At 42.0% G+C, this 25,202-nt stretch overlaps 1 protein-coding gene across 3 annotated transcripts in view; it reads right to left on the reverse strand.

The window, feature by feature from the left end:
• adarb1b (adenosine deaminase RNA specific B1b) overlaps positions 1-25,202 on the reverse strand; it is a 109,507-nt gene that overhangs the window by 3,968 nt on the left and 80,337 nt on the right. For 2 of the 3 annotated variants that reach the window (XM_035174282.2, XM_035174280.2), the window contains 8 exons: positions 16,204-16,278; positions 12,260-13,185; positions 9,828-9,942; positions 7,697-7,865; positions 7,256-7,473; positions 6,464-6,632; positions 3,041-3,222; positions 693-871 (listed from right to left, as the gene is read on the reverse strand). In XM_035174282.2, coding sequence (XP_035030173.2) covers positions 693-871; positions 3,041-3,222; positions 6,464-6,632; positions 7,256-7,473; positions 7,697-7,865; positions 9,828-9,942; positions 12,260-13,185; positions 16,204-16,231 — 1,986 coding nt within the window. In that variant the 5' untranslated portion in view covers positions 16,232-16,278. The remainder of the gene's footprint in view (positions 1-692; positions 872-3,040; positions 3,223-6,463; positions 6,633-7,255; positions 7,474-7,696; positions 7,866-9,827; positions 9,943-12,259; positions 13,186-16,203; positions 16,279-25,202) is intronic. The other variant, XM_035174281.2, reaches the window with a different exon arrangement.

Here is a 25,202-nt window from a genome sequence, read left to right on the forward strand (position 1 = left end):
GGGAACCATGAAAAGTCTCCAGATTCAACCATTAAATGTATATGTATTATACAGGTATTCTGTGTTGAAGATATGGTGAAAATATATTTTAAAGTATGTCTCTTGTGTTGGTCTTTCACATTACTAAGTTGAAAAAAATTATATTAATATGTCAAATGATTCAAGAGACATATATGAACTAAAAGAGTGTGATGACATAAATGCAACCCGGTGTTTTGCAGTTTCACGTATTGCATTTGAATACTGCTCACACAATCAAGCAGGTTACTTCTCAGGAAATGAAATGTCAAATGCCTTGTTGTCATTATCAAATTGTAATACTGTTGCATAAATGGAAACCAAAGTTACATTGTTTAAAAGTGCATTTTAATTTGCAACTACGAATTAACATGTGAATGTTGTCATCTGTACAGCAGAGTAAGACTTTGAGAAGTAAATGTCAAACAGCTTTTTCCATTTTCATTTTAATGTGCTTGTGTAACACCACTATGTGAACATGAATATGCAAATGTGATCATTGTATTTTCATTTAAATAACAAATACATACATTATGTGGAGAATAATGCTACTGTGGAGTTCTAAGTTTACATTATCATTTTAATACAGTCTGCTGTACGCTTCCAGAAACGTGAGGGCGAGAAAGCAGGAACCAGAAAGCAGCTGGCGACCAGAAATGCTCCAGTACAATTACCTTGGCGTGTAGGCGCACCCAGCGGCTGTAGAGGACGTGCTTGCAGAGACGTGAAGCGCGGCCCATGTCGTCCTTGCCCGTGGTTGCGTTGATCACCTCCAAGGCCTGGTCTCCCACTGTCCAGTTCACGCTGAAGTTTGGCGCCTTGCCTGGCTGCCTGGCCTCCGCGTTGCTTATTCCTTCAAACCAGAAACAGCCACGGTCAAGGTGTGAGCAGCGAACAAGGAACAAAACGTGAAAACTAAAGATTATTTTGTCCCAACATGAAATCAAGGGCAGGAAAATGGATTGTGCAGATCTTCTTCTCTCCCCTTCCTCCAAACTTTCTGTGAGACCCACAGCAGCTGAACCCCCCCCCGCTACTCCGCTGCATGGATGCATTAAACAATGGATGAGGTATCCAAACACTGAAGCTTATTTCTTCAAATGACAGTCGCTCCCACGGCTCCACTGTCTTCAAACAGCATTTTCTCTCTTTTATTTTGTGTTACTCAGTGGAGACAAACAGCATCATGCACCCAGGAGGACGGAGCCGACTCTCCTCCAGCACGTTATGGGGCCTCGGCCTCTACTGTATCTCAAGCATAAATGGAAGATATATGGATGCCATAAATCCCTGAGTCTTGCTGAGTGTGTGTCTGAGTGTGTGTCTGAGTGTGTGTGTGTGTGTGTGTGTGTGTGTGTGTGTGTGTGTGTGTGTGTGTGTGTGTGTGTGTGTATTAAGCGCCTTGGTTCCATTTGGCAGCCCTTGTGGCAGAAGATGATTTAAAGGGGATGAAACCCTCAGTGATCTAGCGCCACGGCCCTTCACCGCTAAAAACTCTCTAAAGCGGAAAAGGTTAATAACCCCCCTACTATTATATCCTTTCCCCCTCTCGCCATTGAGAGAGCGAGCAGGGAGGAGGAGCAGGGAGGAGGAGCAGGGAGGAGGAGCAGGGAGGAGGAGCAGGGAGGAGGAGCAGGGAGGAGGAGCAGGGAGGACTGCACGTACATCCAGCCTCTCTGACATGTCATCGCCTCGGATCTAATCAAATGACCAGTGTCACTTTTGCAGTCGGATTCTGACAGATGGAAGTAGATGTTCATGTTTTACTGAGTTTTGGTCATGAATATAAACATCCCTGACTAATACACCCACTGTTTATTGTTGGACCTGAGCGGAAGCCGGTCCTAAAGTCTATCAGAGCCTTTCTGCTCTTGACCCTTTGAAATCTGCAATAGAAATGGTCCATCAGTGCCGACAGTTTTTTTCCATTAAGACTGAGGTTTTTCAGTATGAGAGCAGGGTTTATTGATTTTATGATTAGATTTTGCATTGCATTACACTCCAATAGCCCCTCATTTGTCATCACTACACCTGGCTTCTATTGGCTGGGTCACTTTGACAGACTGGTTGCACAAACGATCCAAGCGCAGACGTTTCACACGAACGTGAGATCTATACGTGCTGCTCTCAAACTCAACGACCACATTCAAACAATATCTCCACTGGTGTTCAGATGTTATTTCTTGGCATTCTTCAAATGCTTCATATCATTAAACACTGAAATATAAGATTATGGTTGTCAGTAAAAAATAAAAGAGACTGGGACAGAAAGAGAGAAGAAGTAGAGAATAGCTAAATGCTATAGTTAACTAGAATAACTTGTAATAATTGTAAACCTCCACCAATCTGTCAAGTTGCAGGAATTATGGTCTCCCCCTCTGTTCCTGAGTTTTGTTGTTGATTCATGTGTTTTTGATTATGATGCCACAGTGAGGTTGACCTTTGAACCTTTGGACTTTTGAACTTTTGGACCTTTCAATCTGTTAATTCTTGAGTTTAAGTAAACTTTTAAAGAAAATCCCTGGAGGTCTTCCTGAGATATTCAGTTCATGAGATGGATCTGAACAAAAAGGATGCCTACGACCGCGACCGTCACCGGTGCGGAGGCACAAGCTAGAAAAAAAGCTGGATTCCTGGTCTTTGTGACCATTTTTTAAAAGGTCAAGCCAATGCTGAAATAAAGCTATTTAAATATGGCAGGAACAAGGTAAATGTCAGCTCAGATCAAACACGAGAAAAGCAATAAGTGTCTTCCTGCCACAGACTGACCAGCAACGGGGACAAACATGTTCCCTGCTTGGGATTACTGTCGTCCTCTTTGCTATTTAGAGAAGCTGGAGTTTGAGTAGCAAAGATCAACAAGGCGATCCCTGATCCCCTCGCAACATGAAAATGAGAACATGGTCGGCAATTGCTTGAATTTCTCTCAAGTAAAAATGTCACCACATTACAGCAGAAATCTTATCCAACGTGTTTTTTTTTTCATTTCTCCATCAACTCCAGATCAGAGAGGAGTCTTTACCGCTGAGTAAAGGCCTGTTGAGAGTGAACTGCTGGGGCAGGTCCTCGATGTCTGCGATGCGCTGGTACATGGCCCGGGAGAGGTGGTCGGCGTGGTAAAGGCTGCCGAGGATGATGCTGGAGAAGTAGATTGGCTCTGAGAAGTAGCTCATCAAAGAGCCCTGGAGGCCCAACACATTCCATCTGCAGCAGGAAAAACAAACCACAATTTAGATAACATGAAAGTGGAAATATCGTTTTTTTTGGGGGATGATTCAAGAATTTGCTTTGAATGATTTTGAGTTCACCAAATACCACATAACCGCACAAGACATAGTTTGTGTTCATAGTATCAGAAAACCTCCAGTACATTCAAATGAGTTACAGAACATCTAATCTCTACAAACAGATTCTACATGTGAATATGCAGAATCTGTTGGCGAGGGAGAAGATTTTTCACGTTCATCAAGCTTTGGTTGCTCGCAGGTTTGTTTAGAAAGCAAAAGAACACATTGACCGAAATGCATCGGCTATCCGCTTTTTAATTCATCTGCATTCATATGCAGATTTCTGTTAATAGAGATTAACCAAATGTTATCTGGACCTAAAGCACTAACACAATTATTTTTAATTAATTATTCCTCGTCAGATGACAGCCAATGGGCTCAGAGATTGCACAATTTACGACTTGATTTCATGTAACTGCCTGCATTTGTTAGAACCCGTGGTCTGTACCAAAAAAAAGGGGACTTTTCTTATGCAATGAAAAGTTCAGGGATTATACAAAGAAATATGGTAAAGTGGTATGTGCACACTGCAAAGTGGGTACACACAACCATCACGGCAGCACGAGCAAAGTATATGAGCATAGAGCCAGCTTACGCAATCTACCGCACACAATCCTACAGTTGTGTACACTGTAAGGTATCCAATTTCATTTTCTACAAACGTCTGTGTATTTCTATGATGTGTCATTAGCCATCTCTCCCCAGTCATTTTCCCATTGACATGCTCTGTGAAGCGTTGCCTGCCAACCTCAATGGTCGTGGTGGGGGGGGAGAGAGAGAGAGAGAGAGAGAGAGAGAGAAAGTGTGAGAGTAAAGAGAGGATTGAGCACGCAGTTGGCCGAATGATGCGTGCTAGAAAAAAGGTACTAAAGTGTAAATCTTTAAAAACGGGTTATGAATATGTAATATAATAATAATAATAATAATAACATTAACTGGAACCATGGCACTCAGTAGGGCACACTCCTCCACCAAGCACCAACCGTTCCCTTATAAAAAAAACCCACATTTTATTTGGATCTACAGCAGATTGCAGAGACTCAATATCGTTCCCCTGACGTTGCCCGAATTTTTACAGCAAGATCCATCAATTATTCTCTGAGAAATCAGTGAAGATGTTGAAAAACACGATTTTAAAGAAAGAGAAAGGAAAATTCCTGGATCTGCACTAAAATGTACTGAGATCTTCTCTGATCGATACCACATCCCTCCACCAACCTTTGAGGTAATCCATCCAGTGGTGTTTCTGAAATCTTGCTCACAAACTAACTAACCAACGAACAAAGGATCGATATATTTTGGAGGCTGCTGTGGCTCAGGAGGTACAGCGGGTGGTCCACTAACCAGAAGATCGAACGGCCGCACATAGACGCACCGTATGACTGTGTGTGAATAGGTGAATGTGGTCATCAAGACTAGAACGCTATATAAATCCAGAGATAATAAGAGGACAGATCGACAACACAAGACACAGAGAGTGAGATGATGACCGTGAGCTCTTCTCGTTCCCTCTGTCGCTTCAGGCTGTTTGAGAGTGTGTGAAATTACCAACATGGACCTAAAACAATAAGGAATATGCAATAAGCATAAGACCTCAGGCTACACAGAGGGTCCATTGTTTCCAAATGCAATATACTCTGTGCGTCTGTGTGTGTGTGTGTGTGTGTGTGTGTGTGTGTCTGTGTGTGTGAGGAAGAGCGTGATGTTGTGTGTCAAACTGAGGGAGAAATCTGAATTTATAACTGCAAGCAGTAAAACAGTAGTATTTTGGGCCACATGCAACACACATGCAAAAAAATTGTCATCACAACAGGTTTACACTCTGGAGGCACACACATACACACACACACACACACACACGCACATGACCCATAAGAGCCTGTTTGTCAATGAGCTCATTCAGATAAATGGGAACAACAGACACGAGGCAGAGAAGTGCTTGTTCCTGCTAAAGATGAAGGGCTGAGCGGGTGATCAAAAGAAAACGAGACGAGAACATTGGTGACTTCGGTCAAAGTGACACAGGAACAGAGGCAGGTCGGCTAAAGATTCGTAAAAGCTCTGTCTTTGCATCGTCATGTTTTCCCACAGTGGAATCATTATATCAAGCCATTAGCTAAACGGCAAAAGGGTTAATTTCTATTTCTGTCCATCAACTTTGAAATAGTTCACGTTTTTGCTTGTTATCAGGCCAGAAAACAGCCCACATGACTACATGAACGCTCTCCCAACCCATTTTACCCTCTACTGACTTGGATCCCTCCACTCCAAACAGCCCCCCCCCCAAAAAAAATCGGAATCACTGCTACCATTACTGACACCGCTGAAATGGCAAAAAAACCTCTCACACAGTGCAAACAGCATCCGCTACACAGTAGACATCTCCCTCATCAAACACACGCTCGGCATTCAATCACTCTGTGCGTTCAGGCAAGGTATTGCGATCGCGGAGGAAGAAGAGAAGGGAGAGGGCTGGTGGGAAGAGTTATGGAGAAGTTTTATCGTTCATCACAGCGGCGGCACACTGTTGCCTTGAACATGGACAGAGACTAAAGACGCTATGATCTGCCTGCTAAAAACGGCCCCGGGGACAGAGGAACCATCAATTCAGCTCCACCCGTCACTCCCCCGGGGAAAAACGATAGACTTGAGATGACAAAGCGAGGAAATAATGCACTTCATTGCAGTGCGAGTAAATAAAACACGTGAAGAATCATGAAACATGAAGCTTTTTATGGTTTCAATATGAAGTTCAGGGTTTCTGCAGTGTTCACTAAATTACTTCTGTTTAAGGACCTTTCTAAACCCACACAGAATGTGATTAAATACCTTGTTCATGGTCATACCAGTTCATTTCTAGAAATACATTTGATCAATTAACATTACCTGCACCCAGAGGCAACTGACAACTACCGGTTTAAAGTCTTAAACTATGCTAAGATAAGGTAAGCTAATATATTTATACTTGTAAAGACAACAGTATCCATCTTTCCATTAAACTCTTTGTAGGACAGAAAAAGTATATTCGTATAGTCGTGTATTAAGAAACAATAAAAACAACAAATGAACAAAACTCCTTCTTGTTATAACTAAATAGTAACTAGGTTGTTGATCAGCGGCATCATTACAAGTCAGAGTAGTAATCTGTTATAAATTACCTTGCGATCTTGTCACTGCATGACATCGTGAGTAACCGCTCCCCTTGCAGCACGCCGTCCCAGGTCTGGATGGTGTTGCTCGACCTCACTGGGATGGTGCCTTCCCCTGACTCGATTTTGGTCCTTAGCTGGCCCCGCGCTTTCCGGTTAGGATGTCTGTCTCCTTGGTCTGAGCGAGACGGCACAGAGACAGAGCATAAAGACGGAGATTCACATAAAAATACAAAACTTTAGAGGGAGCCAGCTCCCTGAGACAAGATAAACCTGTCAGACTAATGATTGGATTATAAACATATTAATATGCAAATATCTACAATTGATCTCCTCCTCCTCCTGTCGTGTTTCAGAAAACAGAGATTTTAGGAAATGAAAACAAAAACATTGCTTCCATACAAGCATGACCTATTATTTGTATTATGTTATCAATGTTTTCTGCTCTTTCACAAGCAGACGCCATCCATTCGGTGACTAATTGAATGTGGCTGTTTCCTATTCAGTCTGCCATGTGTAACGGAAAACACTCTGACAAGAGTAAGAGGGAGGTTAATCAGACAGACAGAGTGGGTTGGCTGGGTGGAGGAAAGACTGATAGAGACAGACAGAGAATGACAAAAAGCTCTAATTACTAGAGCCTTGTTTAAACGTGTCTGTAATGTGTATTTGGACATCGGAGTAAAATTATAATTAAATGAAACCAACCATAAGAGGAAAACCTACAAATCTAATTAAATAAAATAAACTGCTGCTCAAACTGAATTTCCAAACCAAGACAAGACCAAATTAATAACACACCGGCAGGGCCGAGGAAGAGGAGGAGCGAGGCTGGATGTGTGTGGATGAACTGCGATGGTTGCAAACCTTCGACGCCAGCCTCGTGCGGAGAGAAGATCCTGGCGTCTCCGCAGGGCGAGGTGCTGATGTAGAGGTGGAACTGAACATTGTCCTTTAACCTGTAGCCTTCCTTGTCACAGTGCATGAATATGGAATTGTGGTGGTCCTCCTTGGTGTTGCTGTGATGAAGAAAAACATGGCGGATTCAAATCAGGGCTGACAAACACCACTAAAACTGTACTGGTTTCATTGGAGCTCATTCAACCGGACATGAAATGGGTTGAAGAGCAGTGTCAATACATATGTTAGACTATCTATACAAGAAAACTTCCCAACATATACAACGACAATCGTAACACTGTCCTGTGATTGTAGAGAAAACATTTCACATTGTTTACTGACCTGAGGAAGAACTCCAGCTGAGAGTAGAGGTATCTGATGAGCGAGCGTCGGGCGATTATCTCAGCGTGGCAGTCATTGAGTGCCAGGCCGCGGTCACTCATGTACTCACCGTTGATGCATTTGGTTCCTGTGGAGACACAAATGACCTGTGCTTCCTTCACATCTGTCCCTGTTGAGGGGGAAAGAGGACAAAGAGGAGTCGGTCAATGAACGCAAACACTCAAAGTACCTGCTGCCTAAATTGTACTTTTACGCCCCTTGAGAGGTGGGAAGTGTTTCCACTGTTTCCTCTATAACAACAGTGTTATGTGGCTACTGCTGCTGTTATGTTATCTTTTTTAAGGAGGAGGGGGCTCAGTCCTATCTCGTTAAAAACTTGTTTACTTGTTTTGCACCACAAACACAATCACCCACCTGTTAGTAAAGCTCATACATCACAATTATTACGCTTAACTGATAACGACAGCTCAATGATTAGAACAACAGGCTCTCACAGTGAGTGACGACACTGAAGTACGACGGAGATGATGACCGACTCATTCATGATTCTCATACACTGAAAGGAAAACAATCCTGCAACTGTCCTGTCATATCTCAAAGACCACGCCCTCACAGGGATGGAGACATTACATATTGTTTGGATGGGTTTCCTCTAGAGGAACATTATCAATGTATGTTATTTTATGAAATTAACATCACATAGCAATGTGGTTAATTCTGGAAAAAGAATGTTAAGACTAAATAAGTGGAAAATGTATTAGAGCTAACCTCTAGCTTGGATATTTTTGTTTAAATAAATATCAAGAATTGCTTTAAAGGTTATAATTTTTAGGCAAAACAAAAAACAAACACAGACTTTTGTATTTCATTTTTTGTATATGTGTCTGGAACCGTTCATATATTACTAAAATATTAGATATTATCTAAATATCATTAACACATGTATAACAGTTGTTAGTTGTAGGCGATATGTTAATTATGTTTTAAGTACTTAAAACTGTCAACTGAGTGAACAAGTCTGATGTCTAAAGGCAGAGTTTTCCACATTTTGAGGGCGGAAGTAATATCCGCAGCGTGTTTTGTGGGAACGTTGGGAATAGTTACAAGCGCAGCTGGAGGATTGTGAAAGTTGTAGAAGATTATAGAACGATAGGGAGTTTGTGATATAAGAAAGGGTGAAGCCATTTAAATCGAAGGTCTTTAAAATGATGATACAAGATACAGAGAGTCAGTGTAGGTTTCTTAAAACAAGAGACATATGATTAGGGTCGGGCCGAACTCTACACTCTGAAGGGTACCGACAAAATTCCGTTCACGTTAAATCAATCGGTGCCAATCTTCGGTACTTGTGAGCACATCTGGATGAAAGAGTGATGTATACGTGAGTGACAGTAAAAGAGAGAGTATACTGTATGTTAGATAAAGGGAGAGAGAGAGAGCAAGACCACGTGACTCACCCCTGGAACGGGATCAAGCCAAGCTCATTTCTGATCAGTGCACACAGTCGAGTGGCGAGTCGAAAGTGATCTCAAGTGTGGTAATTGACGCAGACAACGCTCGATGCAATATTTGTAAAGCAAAATTCAAAGCTGGCCAAGGCAACAAACATAAAATATATCTCAAAACTGAGGAGTACCGTGTTTGACAGCCTGAAAGCTAAGTCCCCTGCTGTAGCTAACGTTTTGGGGTAATCTCTCCTCATGGAAAGATCAGGAGGAGCCGAAAATTAAGCCTTTTGAGTTGGGTTTTTACAGGTTCAGTCGTAAAAGTGCTTGTGCTTTAAGAAGATGCCAGATTCTAAGGAGGAACTTACAATGAAAAGTGTTTTTAAGGATGTTTCTGAAAAGTGCTCTCTTAAAGCTCGGCTGGAAAAGGGTCAGGGGAGCAAGTGGAGAGTTTCATAATGGAGACAGTTTTGAAAACTGAGTAAAAGTTCTTGTATTTCACCGTAAATATGATGGTACACAAAGCCGTAAAAGTTCTAATCATAAATGTTGTATAAATATGTATTTATGCATTACTGAAGGGAGATTATTAGACTTTACACAACATGACACACTCAAAAAATTTACTGTCAGTGTTGAATCTGACCATAAAAAAAGCACCAACCGTCTCCTCCCCTGAAATTTACCTGTTGTCATGACGACTCCCGCTAGGACTTTCCGTCGCGCATGGGGGGAGGTGAAGTTTTCTGTCAGCTCACTGAACTTATCCACCACCAGGCGAGAGACGGCATCCGCCAGAACCTGGAAACACACACACACACACACACACACACAGAGACACAGACACACACACACACAGACACACAAACAGCAAGACGAACACACGCACCCACGCACACACACAGGAGCTTGTGTCAGATGTGTCAGCTTACAAAGCGCGTCTGATGTTATCCTCCCCTAGAGCACCATGTACCTGTCACAGTGTTCGAATTCAGCTCCAAACAAGAGTCAGAGTGTTGAAACGGCAACAAGCAAAACTAGGTTGACCCCCTGAGGTATACCTAACTGTCTTTCAAGCAGCGCTGTTTCAGTCTGACAGTTATAATTTACCATCTGCCTTCTGGAAGTGAATCACAAAAGGCAAAAAAGTAGACACGTAAGAACTTCACACGGCTGAACTTAATACATATTTTGTCTTGGACAGCCAGCTCCTCTCGCTGGCTCTTTATCCATTGCTAATGTGCTGGCAAATGACGATAACCAAGAGGATAGATGACGGCTGGGTGACCACAAATTAAAGAGATTAGTCCAGTATACTTCCCTGCTACTTTGGAGTCACCCACTCGTAGCCAGATCATTTGAATTTTGAATGCAGAGGTCTTTTATGGGGTGGAAATGAATGTTAATCTCTCGAGGTGCCGAAGGAGTGATAGTACAGAGTTCTAATTTTGGGACAAAAAACACATATGACCGAAAAATGTTCCTTTCAAGAATAATACATATTTCCCTCATTTCTTGTCATGGTATTTCTGAAAGGTCTTCGATGGATTTGATGTTTTGATCACTGATAAGTAAAGTTTACAGCAATCGCAACAGAATCCAACCATTTGTCCCCATTAGTGCCGTTCCAGATTGAAACGGGCTGTAGAAATTAAACACAACGTGAGAGAATATTAATGCTGTAGTTAGTGGGGGTGCTATCATTAAATTGGGGGGGCTTGTCAAATAAATCTGTTGACAAGTGGATAGAGTGAGTAAAGAAAGATAAAACGGCTTTGAGAAGGGGACAGTGGTGTCGTGCTGATTAGGTTTGCTGACTCTGTTATCTCCTCTCACACACTGACATGGCTCCGACAGTCACCACTAAAGTGGCATCTGAAGCGACCATCGGGCTTTAGTCCCTGCAAACGTGATGTGACTGAGGTTTTATTGATAACCTATGAGAAGATGACAGATGGAGCAGTTTGGACTGACTGTATATAAAGACGGACGACATGGCAGCTCCCCAAACGCGAAGACAGAGTGTCTAAATTGCCCCCCTGGTGGCTGCCTGAAGTATAGGTCATTAATCCTGTCTCCTCCATGTTAGTAGATAGAACATGGAGCAAATTAAAAAGTCATAATGCACTTAAAATAAATTCTCCATCCCCCCAGCTGCTACTGCACAGACTCCAGACTCCAAATGTCATCGACACAAGATGGCAGCATTCGTATCAGAGATATCTTGGCTTAATTTTTGGACAGTGGGAGGAAGTGGGGATGCGTCGTCCATCTCAGGGTTCACAGTAATAATTTTGTGTTTAGTTCTGGAGAGATCTTCCATCAGAGCTTAGCATGATGATATAAAAAAAAGGCTTTGGAAGTATTATCCATTAAAGAGAAGGGTTTAATGGGTCTGACTGTTTGAGCCGTAACTACTTCATCCATAACAGAATATAGATATGGACTAGGCACTAGAATTCCGATTATCATCATTACAAATATTATATCTGTACTGTGTAAAAATGTTATCTTAAAGAGATTAAATCTTTCACTCCAATCAGTCTTTGTGGTTTCATCATCTGTCACTCTTGACTCTTTCAAATTTTAATTAGTGTTTCAAGGTCATGTAATGAAAGAATTAGTTATCATGTCTATGCATTGGTTTTACTATTACTCCCTGAGAAAGAAAGACTGTGACACCTATTGATGGACATTGAGGTGCTCAGGAAAGATCTTTTAAAATTTAGCTTCAACCAAAGCATGTTTAAATTTTCATATTTTTCAACGAGTACCAACAGAATCTTATGTGAGTGAGTCAGCTTGACTCAGGATTCATTCACATGAAAACAAGCCTTTTGACAAAAGGTTTCCTTGACTCATTCAATTCAGGGAACAGTGTGGTCAAAAATATTCATATTTTAAGGTCTGCTACACCTTTACTTGTTCAGTCAACATGGAAACTCAGTGACTTTACTGAAGAAAATACTGACGCAAATCGTTTTGAATGCACTGACTGAGGTAAGCATAACACATGATTAAATAATCCTGCAGTCCAAATTACTGATCATCTTTGAAAAATTAAATAGTTGAGATTTTATTGTGGTTCAGAAGTTCTCTATGAAAAGTGATATCTTACCTGCGGTAGGTGAAGCTGCAATCCCTCACTTGGTATGGGTTGCCGGGATGGTGTCTGGTCTAGCTGCATGTTGAAGAGAGCTGAAAGGGCGGCTTGCGCTGCCCGGGCTTTAGCCAGCTTCTTGTTGCGCCCTGAGCCTTCAAACGTCTGTGCATCCACTGTTACTGACATCACAAAATTCTTGGCGTGACTCTCCCCGCTCTCTGAGACAAAGTCATATTTGAGGCCTGGCCTGAGCTCATTGAGTATCATGACTGGGTTTTTGCCACTGGAGGGCGAGCTGAATGCTGATGGAGGGGGCAATGGGGGCTGGACAAGGTTGCTGCCAGGCGGTGTGGGCAGTGGATACTCCCCTAGTGAGTTTATGGAGCTGGTACCATTGGAGCCTAGATAGAAGGAGTCTTCCGGTGCAGCGGGGGTCTCAAAGCCGTTGAAGAGCATGTCTGGGAAGTCAGCTTGGTCAGATGTAAAGTCTGTGTTCACGGTCAGGGTTCGACCCATGGCCAGGTGGGCCTCAGAAGCATTGGGGAACTGGACGAAGGAACGCAGCGCCTTCTCAGCTGCATTCAGTTTAGCCTTCTTCTTTGTGGGGCCCATGCCCTCAAACATCTGTCCATTGACCTCCACAGTCATTACAAAAACTGGTGCATGGACTGGTCCTGTCTGAGACAGCAGTTTGTACTGGAGACCCGGTTTGATTTCGTTCAGCTGCATCAGCGCATTCTTGGGCAGGACCGGCCCTGGTGTTTTCTTGCGCTTCTTTGCCCGGAACTTGGAGTGTGTGTGCCCATTGTTTCCCTCCTCTAGGGGGCGCTTTCGACTGCTCAGCCCGCTTCCATTTGGCAGCTGTTCAGCCACTCCCAGCCCATCTTTGCAGGACACGTTGTCCAGGTTTCGGTTTTCCTTAACATCGGTGCTGCTTGAACCTGCGGTGCCCAGAAAGAGTAACTTACAACGCCTTCGTTGCAGGATCTTGTAAATGCAAAATTTATAGATTCCTTTATCACTCTTTGGAACTGAACCAATGATTTGTGTTCCTTTATCACAGCAAGAGAAATTGGCTTTTTAATTTAATTGAACATCTTAACCTAAAGTCTACTGATATTACTGGAAATAGTAAAACATCATCAATCAATATATTGTTTTTATAGAGATGGTGTCCAACATGTTTTTAATTTTGAAATTAAACTTTTTATATAGTTTTATTAAAAAATTGCAATAATGTAGGCCCTGTTATTGTCATGGTCACGCTAAAGTGGGAGAATTATGTGGTACTGGTACAGGCTTCACGGTGTTATGGGTCTCAAACATAAATGCACAGAACACACCTTCACACACACACACACACACCCACACACCCACACACACACACACACACACACACACACACACACACACACACACACACACACACACACACACACACACACACACACACACACACACACACACACACTTTCATCATCTATCCACAAATTTATAATCTCTCGAGTGCCTATAAAGAAATTGGGTACATTCGAAGTGTTCAGTTTCCAACTGCGGTTTCTGAAATATACTGTACAGAGGGGAACACATATCACTGAATCCAGTTAGCAAAGTGGATGGAATATTGGCAAAAATTTTCATTTATAACATCCTTCAGCAAAGGCTTGATAGGTTACTCCTTGCGGTACTCAGGAGAAAGAGAGGCCGCAGTGTGCATGAGTGGGATTGTAGGTTGGGTTGAGGGAGTGCAGGGGAGGAGTGCAGGGGAAGGAGCTGAGGACCAGGCAAACGGGAGAACACATCAAAGAGGCAGGAGGAGGAGACTCCACCTACTGCAGGATCCTACAGGCTTGACCGGTGACACGGTGGGAGGTTAAATTGCTGTTTGGCCAGTTTTTGAAAAGAACAACTGACATACTCAAAAGTGAGGAAAATGTGAAATCGTGAACTGTTTCTAATGAGGTGCCGTTCATAAGACCCTGTGCCTCTGAGATCCCCCCCCATGGAGCTTGTCAGAGAGCACAGTGTTTTAAGTTGCAATCTGTCCCGACAAGCTGTTACCATCTGCTGACTACAACTGACATGTCTCAAGGCAGAACAAAAACAAACTTGTCCCTACAATCAAGAGCACAAGATGCATCGTTCAATTTATGAATTCTGAAAACATGCAATACTTTTGGTGTGTACATGCACATGGGAGTTTCTGCAAATTAAAATAATGACAAGGGAAAGGGGGGGGTGGGGGGGTGCAGTGTAACTGTGCACAACAGTAGCTGTAAGAAGAACTAAAGCCAGAATGGTGATAGGTGAAATTTGTAGATTGGACAAGGACGTGATCTCAGCCAACAACCTTCAATCACCACTTATACAGTGTTAACTGGGTGATTTGAGCTGTGGTGGGATATGGTTTTGTTGAAAAGTTTAATAAGGACCTGAAATACAGCTCAAAGTATGAATGATAAAATGCAAAGAACAATTAGCTACAGTATATTTTGAGATTTTCATTATATGTCATGGATAAAATTCTTTGTGTCCAATTAGCCAATCAAAAACAAAGAGAGGTACATTCATAAAACTCTACCATGCTGCACAAACAGTGAATATAATTGCACAAAGAAATAAAAGTCTGACTTCTTTTGTACGTTCAATAATGTATCATCATAATATTTATTTAATATTATGATGACTGTCTGCTAAGTGACTGATATGCAGCTTCTCCAGAGCCTAAGAATAGATCTGAGGACAAAAGCCTGAGAGCAACAGCCAAGACACCATGCACTGAATCATGGGGCACACATGCGGTTGTGGTCATTATCATGACAGCATTTGTGTAATCAGCATCCATTAGTAACGCAAAGAAAGAAAATTATGTTTAAATCTGCCAGAGCTACAAATCTATGTGGGGGCTGCAAGAACCAACTGATACAGACAAAATAAAGATCTTTAATGGCAACTTTATTTTAAGCGTAACTTTTGAGTTGGGAGGATTCATGTGATTAAAGAATTTCACGAGCTGCTAAGGTTGTCACAGCAAAGTCAAAAGTTCTTTAATGTTTTCCTCCGGTCTTCCCTCGGTATTAAAGGAATAAGCTTGTGTGAGTTCGGACTGCGTCTCATCTTCAAGTGTATCTTTTGATTGCCAGTTGAAATGCTAGTAAGAGGGCCGCCTGCAAAAGCACTACAAAGACTTTCTTCTGGCAACTCTACTTATTTGACATAACACATAACAACACGCCTCTCCTCAGAGCATAAACACCGAGCGTGACACTACAATGAGAAGTATTCATTTTAATTGCAGGTTGCGGCGCTGCTGGGGTGACAGCTACCTTTGAATGAGTGTTCAAGATTGTTAAGGTGAAGTGAAAACACATTCACTCTCGTCTCTCCGCGCCTTCTGAGGCTTGCGCACCCAGTTCAAACCCAAAATGTCTAATTAAAGTTCAATATGCTGGAGTTGAGAGGATTTTCCGAGGTGAGAAATGGAGATAGAGGGAATCTAATGTGACCTGAAGCGTCTCAGATATGATGATTCATTCTTGCCTAAAAAGTTTTGGTTACATCAGCGGTGTGTTTTTTGTGTGTATGGACTACTTTGTGTCTTGGTTCGGGTCAAATCAGGACAAATGACAGCTAAGATTATGCTCATTGAGGGGGCAACTAATATGGTTACGATAAGCAACACAACGAACATAAGCATGTTTTTAATACAAGTGAGATTAGTATTCAGCTTGATTAGTTTTACATTATGTTACAATATTCAATTAATTGTGGGCTGGCTGCTCGACTAATGCTTGAGCAGTGTGAGTGTTTACACTGATTACACTTTAGCAAAGGACAGGGCACACAAGGTAACGCATGCAGGAAGACAACAGGAGGGAAATAAAAGAACAAGCAGACATGTAAAAGTAGAGACGAGGACGAAAGACAGAAAAAAGGAGAGAAAGCCCGATTTGACTCACTCATATTCTCCTCCTCATCCACATCCATGGCGACAGGTTTGTTCTGACCCGAGAGCAGCCTCGCCCCCGCTGCACCTGGAGATCAGAGGACAGAGGGGTGGACTGCGTAAGTAATACACACGCACATGAACTCATTCGGCGACCTTGAAAGGCAACAGTGATGATAAATTTCCTGCTCGATGCCCCAGCACGCACGCAAAAAAGAAACATGCACGCACTCCTCTGTGTAAGTAGCATGTGATGCAGGCATATAAATATTCAGCGAGTGAGAAATATCAAGGTGAGAGAGGAGGCCAGGGCTGACAGGCCTTAATAGCAGGAGCAGTCTATTGTGACTTTAATATCCCTCCGATTAGACCTCATTTCCCATCGCCTGCTGAGAGATATACAGCCAGTGACATGGCCAAGTCCCTCCACCGCCGCACACACCTACCAACTCGACTTATCCCAAGGTGGAGTGAGCGATTAAGGCCCCATTAAGTAATAATTCTCACACTAACATTGAATGAAATGATTTCCAGCAATCTGAAATGTTTGCTAATGCTGCAAATTACACTGACAGTTAACAATCAACCCTCAGGTTATGTGAAAATTTGTTCAGGTCAGTTGGACAGTCAGTTGGCTCTGTTTTGACTTTTTCTGTCTTGAAACATTGGTGAAATAGAAGTTAAATATGTAACTTTGTCCGTCTGCCCTTTGGTGTTGAGCTGGTAACCTAACATCAGCTTATCAGGGCCTATCAGGTTTATGGTGATGAGGAGAGGGAACCAAAACAGCTGTAAACCAGCAGCAATGAGCTGAAGGATGCTGAGATGCTCCGTAGAGCTGAAGGGAATTGCACATTTTCGGGATAATTCTCTGGGGCTTTGCCAATCTGTGAGCACATTAAAGCAGTCAATTGATTAGTTGTTAATATGAAATAATGATCAGCAAAGCTTTAATTACTTTTTGCTGAAAACCCACTAAAGAGTGTTTCACCTATTTAATATTGTGCTCCTCTAACAGTCAGACTGACAATAAACAGTTTTTTTTTTTGTAACCCTTTTAACAAACCAAATCTAAAATGTCATTGATCATTTGTTAAAATCATAAAATTCACTTCTGATAATCATGGGAGTCCACTGGACATAAGTGTCATGATCTCATGAAATCTCCTCTAAGAAAATGGGCGTCCTTGGGAAAGTTACAGCAATGGTTTCACAATAAACCGCTAATTACAGAATCAATAGTTGTATGCAAGTTTAAACTGCATGACTTCCCCCATAAGTCTTCCCACCAACCACAGCGTGATAGAAAATACAGCTCGGAGCCGGGCAGATGAGAGCACACTGACGAAACACACTAACCCAGGAAGTTGGACGAGAGAAAGAGAGAGTGAAAGCAGCAAAGAGGGAAAAGACAGAGAAGCAAATGACACAAAGAGACAGAGAGAAAGCAGGAGAACGATAGCATTATGATATAGAACAGATTGTGCTGATTCTTCTCTCTCTCCCTCCACCCGCCTTCCATCAGTGCCCCCATTCCTCAGCCAGACACTTTCTTAAGCTAAACTAAATGGGCTAATTAATCTGGGCTAATGGTGGGTGACAGCAAATATGCTAGCACAATTATCACCCTATTAAAGATTCATATTCCAACCCATAATTGAAGATGAAAAGGTGGGGTGAAGGGAGGCTGGGTGGGAGTAGGTCCAACAAAGTGGAAGATGAGAGTCATTTTTCTCCGGTAGCAGGAGCCAGGTGCCCCCAGCTCGCACACACTCCTCCAGCAGCTACAGCAACCACATCCACATCCACACACAAGACCAGTTACAAGTTGTTGCCTCTGCAGTGCTTGATGCAGCAGGACTTTTGTACCGTGCATTTAATGGAAGCTTATACTTTTGGGTTGAGTAAGAGTCATGATCTGTATTAAATAAAACATCCTGATGCATGGTTACCAAGACAGAGCAGTGCGCTGTGTGTATGTGTGTTACATATTTGTGTATCTCTTCCTTTTTTAAAGCTAAATCCAGAGGAAAACATATCAAGTTGTCTGATACTTAATAAATAAATCACATTTTGCCCATAAAGAAAAACTAACCATAAGCTTAGAAGGCAGCGTTTTTCTTTAATATGGTCCAGAGACTTGTTTTACCGTAGGTATTATTTTACCACTTGCAAAAACAGTCATTAAAACATTCACAGCTCCTTTGTTAAAATTACACATTAATGATTTCAAAAACAAACAAAATGTATTCAAATACTTCCTGGGACAACAGTTTGTATTCTACTTCTGTAGTTCTAGAGGAATGGGTATCACTGATACTGCTACAGCAGAAATTTGATTTAGAGATGGTCAACGATCGGGAATAAGAGAATATAAATAGACTTTTAGTCTGTGATCCGCATACAATTGTCAAAGAAATGGATGTAAGGTACAGAATATCAAAAAGAGATATTTTCCGATATTGTCCTTTAGAGAACAGACAATTTTGGACATTAAACTAATTTGGACAATTGCATGCATGATGATTTTAGACATTGGTAGAGACAAGCCAGGCTTTGGAGCACACACAACTGAAGCAGAGGATTCAAAGTGAGTCCAAAGAATAAACAGTGAGGGCTGCTGACTATCTCCCTTTCACATGCATAAATGATACTGCGTCATCAAGTTGTGAGACGGCTTGGTTCCAGGTAATTTTGAGTGGACGCCAAGGGAGGCAGGGAAAAGAGAAAGATGAGAAATGAGATGAAAAACCTCAAATTCAATCTGGCATGGTTAGAGGGACTGAGGGGAAATAAGGTGGTTTTGATTTGTCTCTCATCCCTCGCTTGCGCTGTGACAGAGCGATAGAGCATCGCCACCGTGGAGGGAGCACCAGCAGCGGCAGACTGACGAGAGGAGGTGGAATGTGGGGGGGGGGGAAGTGGAGCGAGCAATGGAAAGGTAAAGGTGAGGGAAGAATAGAGGCCGAGAGAGATAGAAAACGCAATCCTATTCCAAGTAAAAGAGAATCATTATCTCCTCTAAAACAGAAGGCGATGGAAGGGTCTGCCCTTGGCAGGCTGTGGGGATCAAACCGTCTAAAACAAAGTGCCTATATCGAGGCTACTGTAGGAACTCTGATTTTCTATCAAAATTATTTCAGACCAATTCCAAGCCTTGAAAGCAGAGGCATAAATAATTGAATAAATAATATTGCTTGCATGAAGGGTTAACCTTTAATAATAAAGAATAAAAATCTGATTTCGCTTGCACCGTATTAGAAGCAACGTCTTCAAGTGGAGCGTCACAAGCTCTAAGCAAAGATGTGAAAGGTAACCTGTAACAATGCATGGAGGCAGCTTGAACTGCGTATTTTCTAAGTGCTCCTGTTCCATTCAGCCAAATGCTGAATGTAAACAACAACATGAAGATCTTTAAATCATATTTTCACTACATGTCTGGTGATGTGTGCTGTGAGCTGGTGTCAAATGGCAACACGTGGAAGAAGAAGCTCTGCTAACACCATGTTCTCAGTGGTGGCTGTTGTATCTCGCTGAAGATTCCCCTCACAATCACTCCTTAATCTTCATGTTCCGTCTAAATGTGATTATTTAGGATGCTGCATTGCTAAAGGTACTCCCTGTTTTATTCTAGTCTGTGTAGCACCTCATCTACCTGACCTTTCACTGCAAATGGTAAGGGACGGCTCTCAAAATACTTGGGACATGGATCAGCCTTTACTAGGAGGGTAGCTTTTCACAGAGCATCCCTTAACTCTGAATGACTCTGTGTGCCTCTCTTCACCATCCTATATTCTTTACGCTGTCAGCGGTCAGCCTTTTTATTAGGCAGCCAGTCCGCCTACATTTGTGAAGCCAGGTCCATCTCTGAGATGCTGATGCAACACCTCCTGCTACTGTCAGTGGAAGCTTTGAGTTTTTATATATTCACAAATAGCTTTAAACTGCCTCTACATGTTTTCAGATTTTGTGTTAGTTTTTTTTATGATATTGTAAATATCGTAATGACTGCTGAAGTGTTGGTGCTGGGTTACTCTCCCCTTTACACACTATGTCCTTGACACTATGCTTAGTGGGGCTCACTCGTCCTGACTGGATTGTTCCTCTTTTGTTTCTGTTTTGACATCTATACATCTGTTGCACCGGAGCTTATAGTTTCCCCACACACCTTATGTGTCCTATTATTTTCCTCAAGCCTACTCTGCGCTCTCTGTTGCCGTCCTTGTGTGTGGTGGCGCAACATGGATTGACCCTGGAGGTAAGAGTATGGTAACAGGTCCGTCTCTGCAGACATCTCGAAGTATAGCTATTCCCAGATGGCTCCTGGAGGGAGATTACAGATACCGTTGGTAAAGATGAGACATTCTGCTGGATATGGGAAAACCTCCACGACTGGATGGGCAAGACAAACAAGTGCACCAAAGCCCCAAGCCGTGCTCCAGGAGGAAGTGTCAAAACCGTTCTGATTGTGTTTTTTCTTCTTTGCTTTTTTGCGGCGATGCTCTTCGATTCTTCTCAGCGGCAAGCCGGATTCTATTTCTCATGATAATTGAAGAAGTGTGAAGAGCATAATTGAGTCCTGCACCTGATTCCTAGAGGGTATTATATTATCTGCAGTGTGGCTGTAAACTGCATCACTGTCTTACCTAACACGGCTGATTTGCCTACTTCCTGCAAACACAAGATCAACGACCACTTCAGTGCAAACATGTGGAAAAGACATTTTATTGTGGTCACACACAGGCAACAGCTCCAAGAGCGATAGAAGGTGAAACTGTTGTAATTAGTATCAATGGCAACATGGCAGCTCACCCACAGATGGAATGATGGCTTCTAATTGGTCCCTCCAAAAGATGATAGCCTCTGACTGGTCCGACGCCAAACTCGAGTGTACAGTGTCATCTCGTGAAAAAGGTTTGCTCTTTCGTGCTATTATACGGACACATGGAAAAAGCACTTTGCCTTTGAAAGCATTTATCTCCTTTGCTTTTACTTTAGTCTTTAACCTTTCACTCACTCTACGCCGGGTCCTCGGTGGTTGAAAACAAACTGGGTTTTAAGAAAAGGCCACAAAGACAGCGCACGTCTGGCGCTGAATTGAAGCCTTTGACAGCATCAAAAGACAGATTTTCTGAAATGTTTGACTGTTTATAAAAAGTCACAGCTTTTAAAAGCAGGCGGAGCCATTTCAGTCAACTCAGCGACGGAGAATAAACTTGTATTTCGCCTTCTCTCTTTGAATAGATGAAATGACTTGCCTACTAACTGAAGCAATCCATTCGATGCTTCGTGCGTCCCATAATTTTTCAGTCTGCAGTGTTGGCAGAAAGCATCTTTGGCATCGCCTCATGCGTGGGCCCAGTGAGCCAGCGCATGAGGAAATCTACTGTCACCCAGACCACATTAACAGCATATTAAAAGACACACACAAACAAACTTTGAGCAGCCTGACGTAGACAAGCTCCAGAACAACCCCCGCTTAGCTTAGCTGCTGTCACCAGCACACAGAGAAGGAAAAAAAATAATGCAGCGCTGCACAAATACAGCCAATGTACCGCACATACTTATCTCTGTGATCGAAATGCTTCGACAAATACATTCCTTCATCCAAACAGGCACGTTACAACCTGGAGTAATTCATGATCCTCTCTTTGTTTTTAGTGGTTCACGATTCTTTGATGCCTGTGTGCTGGAGTATGTATTTTAATAGAACTACCCCCCCCCCACCACCCCTTTTTTGTTAAAACATGGCTGAATACTGTATCGCCTGAATGCACAGTAATTGAAGTGTCCAAGCCTAAATAGTTTGCTCTGAAAAAGCGAAGATAAATGTGTTGCTTTCGCAGGTTTTTATCACAGTCATAATGATATCTGTTACAGAACTGGTTTACAGAAGACAAAACCTAAACGCGCTCATTTTTCTGATGGGATTTGTTTCACAGTCGTCCCTGAGCAGAACACTGTGTTGACATCTTTTAAAATTCAGTACATATATCATGTGGTTGTGAACTTTATAGTGGTTGAAGAAAACACTGCTAGATTGCTAAATTATGCTCACAGCTTTTAGAGTTGTGACCAAACTTTTGACAAACGACCCGAGCAACTTACTGTTCAGATATTCTTTCTAAAAAAATACCGAAATTTCTTAATAAGAGAAATGTAAAATGAGGTCTTGTGAATGAATAATCATTGAAGATTTCAAGGAGAATCCCCCTGAGGAGAGAAAAGCTTTCTTTTCTCTTTCATGGTCAGGATGTTAGTTAAAATACAAATTGAAACGGGACTTTTCAAAACCTCGGACAGCTAAATCTGACGAGGCACTGACCTTTACAACCCATTCTTTGAATAGCTGCTATTATGACAGGAAATATCTTTTTAATTCATATTCAACCGTCAATTTCCAGTACATAATGCAGTCTTTTCACTTTGCTGGAATGGAATGTGCCGAGTTTCCAATTCATAAACGGTGGAGTGTCCTTGAACTGAGCCAGCAATTCATTCAGTGACATCTGTGACCTATTTTGTGCTTTTGCCTTAATCATGTACAGTTTGTTTGTCTTAATATTGGAGTTTATAATTATTAACAAACTCTTAACTGTAACTACAGCTGTGTAGAGTTACGTTATGTTAGAAACCATTTTATATACAATTGATGAATGATAGAGGATTTAATTACGTGCTACTATTGCATTTCACATTAATGCATAATGTGAGCATGCATGAATTTATGTGTAGAGTGGTAATTCATGACTTCCATTATTATTAATAACTGTTGAAATTCATTGTAAATGGAAGCCTATTACGTGAAATTGCTACAGTGACTAAACCTAATAGACCTCGTAGAGTCTAATGTTAAAACTATTAGAATCAAGGCTGCTGTCCAGGATTAAGTAAGCCACTGTATTAAAAGTGTTAAAAGTGGAAACACAACAGCAGAAGGTGCCAAGTTTCAGTCATCAGCGCATCCACAGCATCAACTCATCCTCGGTCATTTGCAGCAGACGACTTGCATGGCCGACGGTGTGTTTAACTGACCGCCTCGGTCTGACAGGCTCTCTGGGGTGGTACCGTTTGCAGTACAATGCCAGGACTCGCTGGGTAATGGACCAATGCAGAGGCTCTGCTGGGGGATAAGAAGGAGAAATGGGCACTGCCTCGGCACACCCACTGTCACTTCAGCCCCCATGGCACAGCTGATCCAGAAGTGCTCAGATTCACCACTGTTGTCTGTGATTTACCTTGCGCAAAATGTCCTATAGAGCATATACAAAGGTGTGTACCATAAGTAAGTTTATAAATATTTATGGAGCACCTTTAACAACAAATGATACAAAGTGCAAATGCATCAGTCTTGAGAAAAACAAGAGGGAATAGGTCTAAAGTGAAAAGTAAGGACTTTGGACTATATGTTTCTATGGACACAACAGTTCTCAGAGGTTTCATTATGCATAGGTTATATGTGAAAGACTTTATATATAATTCTAAAGCATTTTGAATCATCTGCAAACGAACTACGTCTCCTTGACTAAGAGTGCGAAGAATTACAATAATAAAGGTGAGACTAGAAGAATGTCAAGAATTTGTTTCTCAGAACTTTAAAAAAAGCCTAAATACAAATGATCTCAGCGATATTTTTTTTTTGCAAAAAGCAGTATTGCACAAACCTTTTAACATTCATAAGAAAATCACAACTAGACTCAAAAGTTATGCCTCATTTCCGAGGGTTCAAACCCTAACCCTGTGTGGATTTGTATTTGTGGCAGGGTCTGCAGGGTGTTATCCTGCAGCTTGAGGAAATTCTGACACATCCAGCATCTAATGACTCCCAGCGAGACATATTACTGAGATTGTCACATTCCACTGACGAAAAAGGTGAGTGTAAAAATATTTGAATCATAAGATATTCAAACAACTAATTAAACAGCACAATGGTAACTGTACCACCTAAGTCCAAAACCACAGCATCAGACATCTTCACTAGAAGAAACAATTCCCTTGTATACAGGATGTAAAACAACATGGAGAAGACCCTTGTAGGCCATCCTAATTCTCGAATGTTGGATTGCACAAGGCTCTCATCACGCAACCTGAGAGCAGTGTCCGTGCTACACCTCCGGTACAAATACAACTGGCTCCTAAAATATTATCACTCTGTCAATTGACTAATTGGTTAAAAAACAAATTGCTTAAACTCTGAGAATTACAAATTGGTCATTTAAAATGGAATCAGTTCAATTTGCAGCCTTATTCAATGTTTCTTTCCTTTTCTTAGAGCCTCACATTGGGTAAGAAGCTTCGCTGAATGCATTGTATGGAAACTCAATGAAATCACAATATATTTCCCCCAAAATATGAAAAATGTGTCTCGGGTAAACTGAGCTGCAGAAGTGGGGAAGTGTATGTGGAAAGAACAGAAAATCTGTCTTTTTATTATATTCCAGACTTTAATATCTGACAGTGGGTTGTTTATCACCACGGAGCTCTGGTGGAGAAAGTGGGGAGAGGTGGAGAAAGCAGGGGCAGAGAGTATCAATATGAATTTTTTATATGATGGGTTTTATTGGAGATTGCAGAGTCAAGGTTCATTGTAGAGTGAGAGGAGAGAGAGAGATATTCGGGGGCCGAGTCGTAAAGGTGAGCGATAATGGTGTCCCTGCATAAGAAGAAGACACACTAACACATTTGTTTGCAGCACACAACACACTTTTCCCTATATGCACAAAAACAAAATTGGAGAATCTCAAATTTGACCATTGTGCTTGTAGGTGAAAACTTCCTTTAAACCCACACACAACAGTGTCACACCCTTATTTCTCCTTAATACACACACACACACACACAGTCAAGACTCGTTCTCGACTGTTTTTCTTTTTTATCCTGCAAACACACACACACCCACACTCTCTTTAGGCTTCAGGTGTGGTCATAAATCATCAGAGTGAGTGGCTGCGATTCCCCCAAGCTCCCTTAGAGCCGGGTGAGCGAGGGTGGTGGGTGTGTGTGTGTGTGTGT

This window comes from Hippoglossus stenolepis, chromosome 13 (genome assembly GCF_022539355.2).
Source record: "Hippoglossus stenolepis isolate QCI-W04-F060 chromosome 13, HSTE1.2, whole genome shotgun sequence".
NCBI classification, from domain to species: Eukaryota; Metazoa; Chordata; class Actinopteri; order Pleuronectiformes; family Pleuronectidae; genus Hippoglossus; species Hippoglossus stenolepis.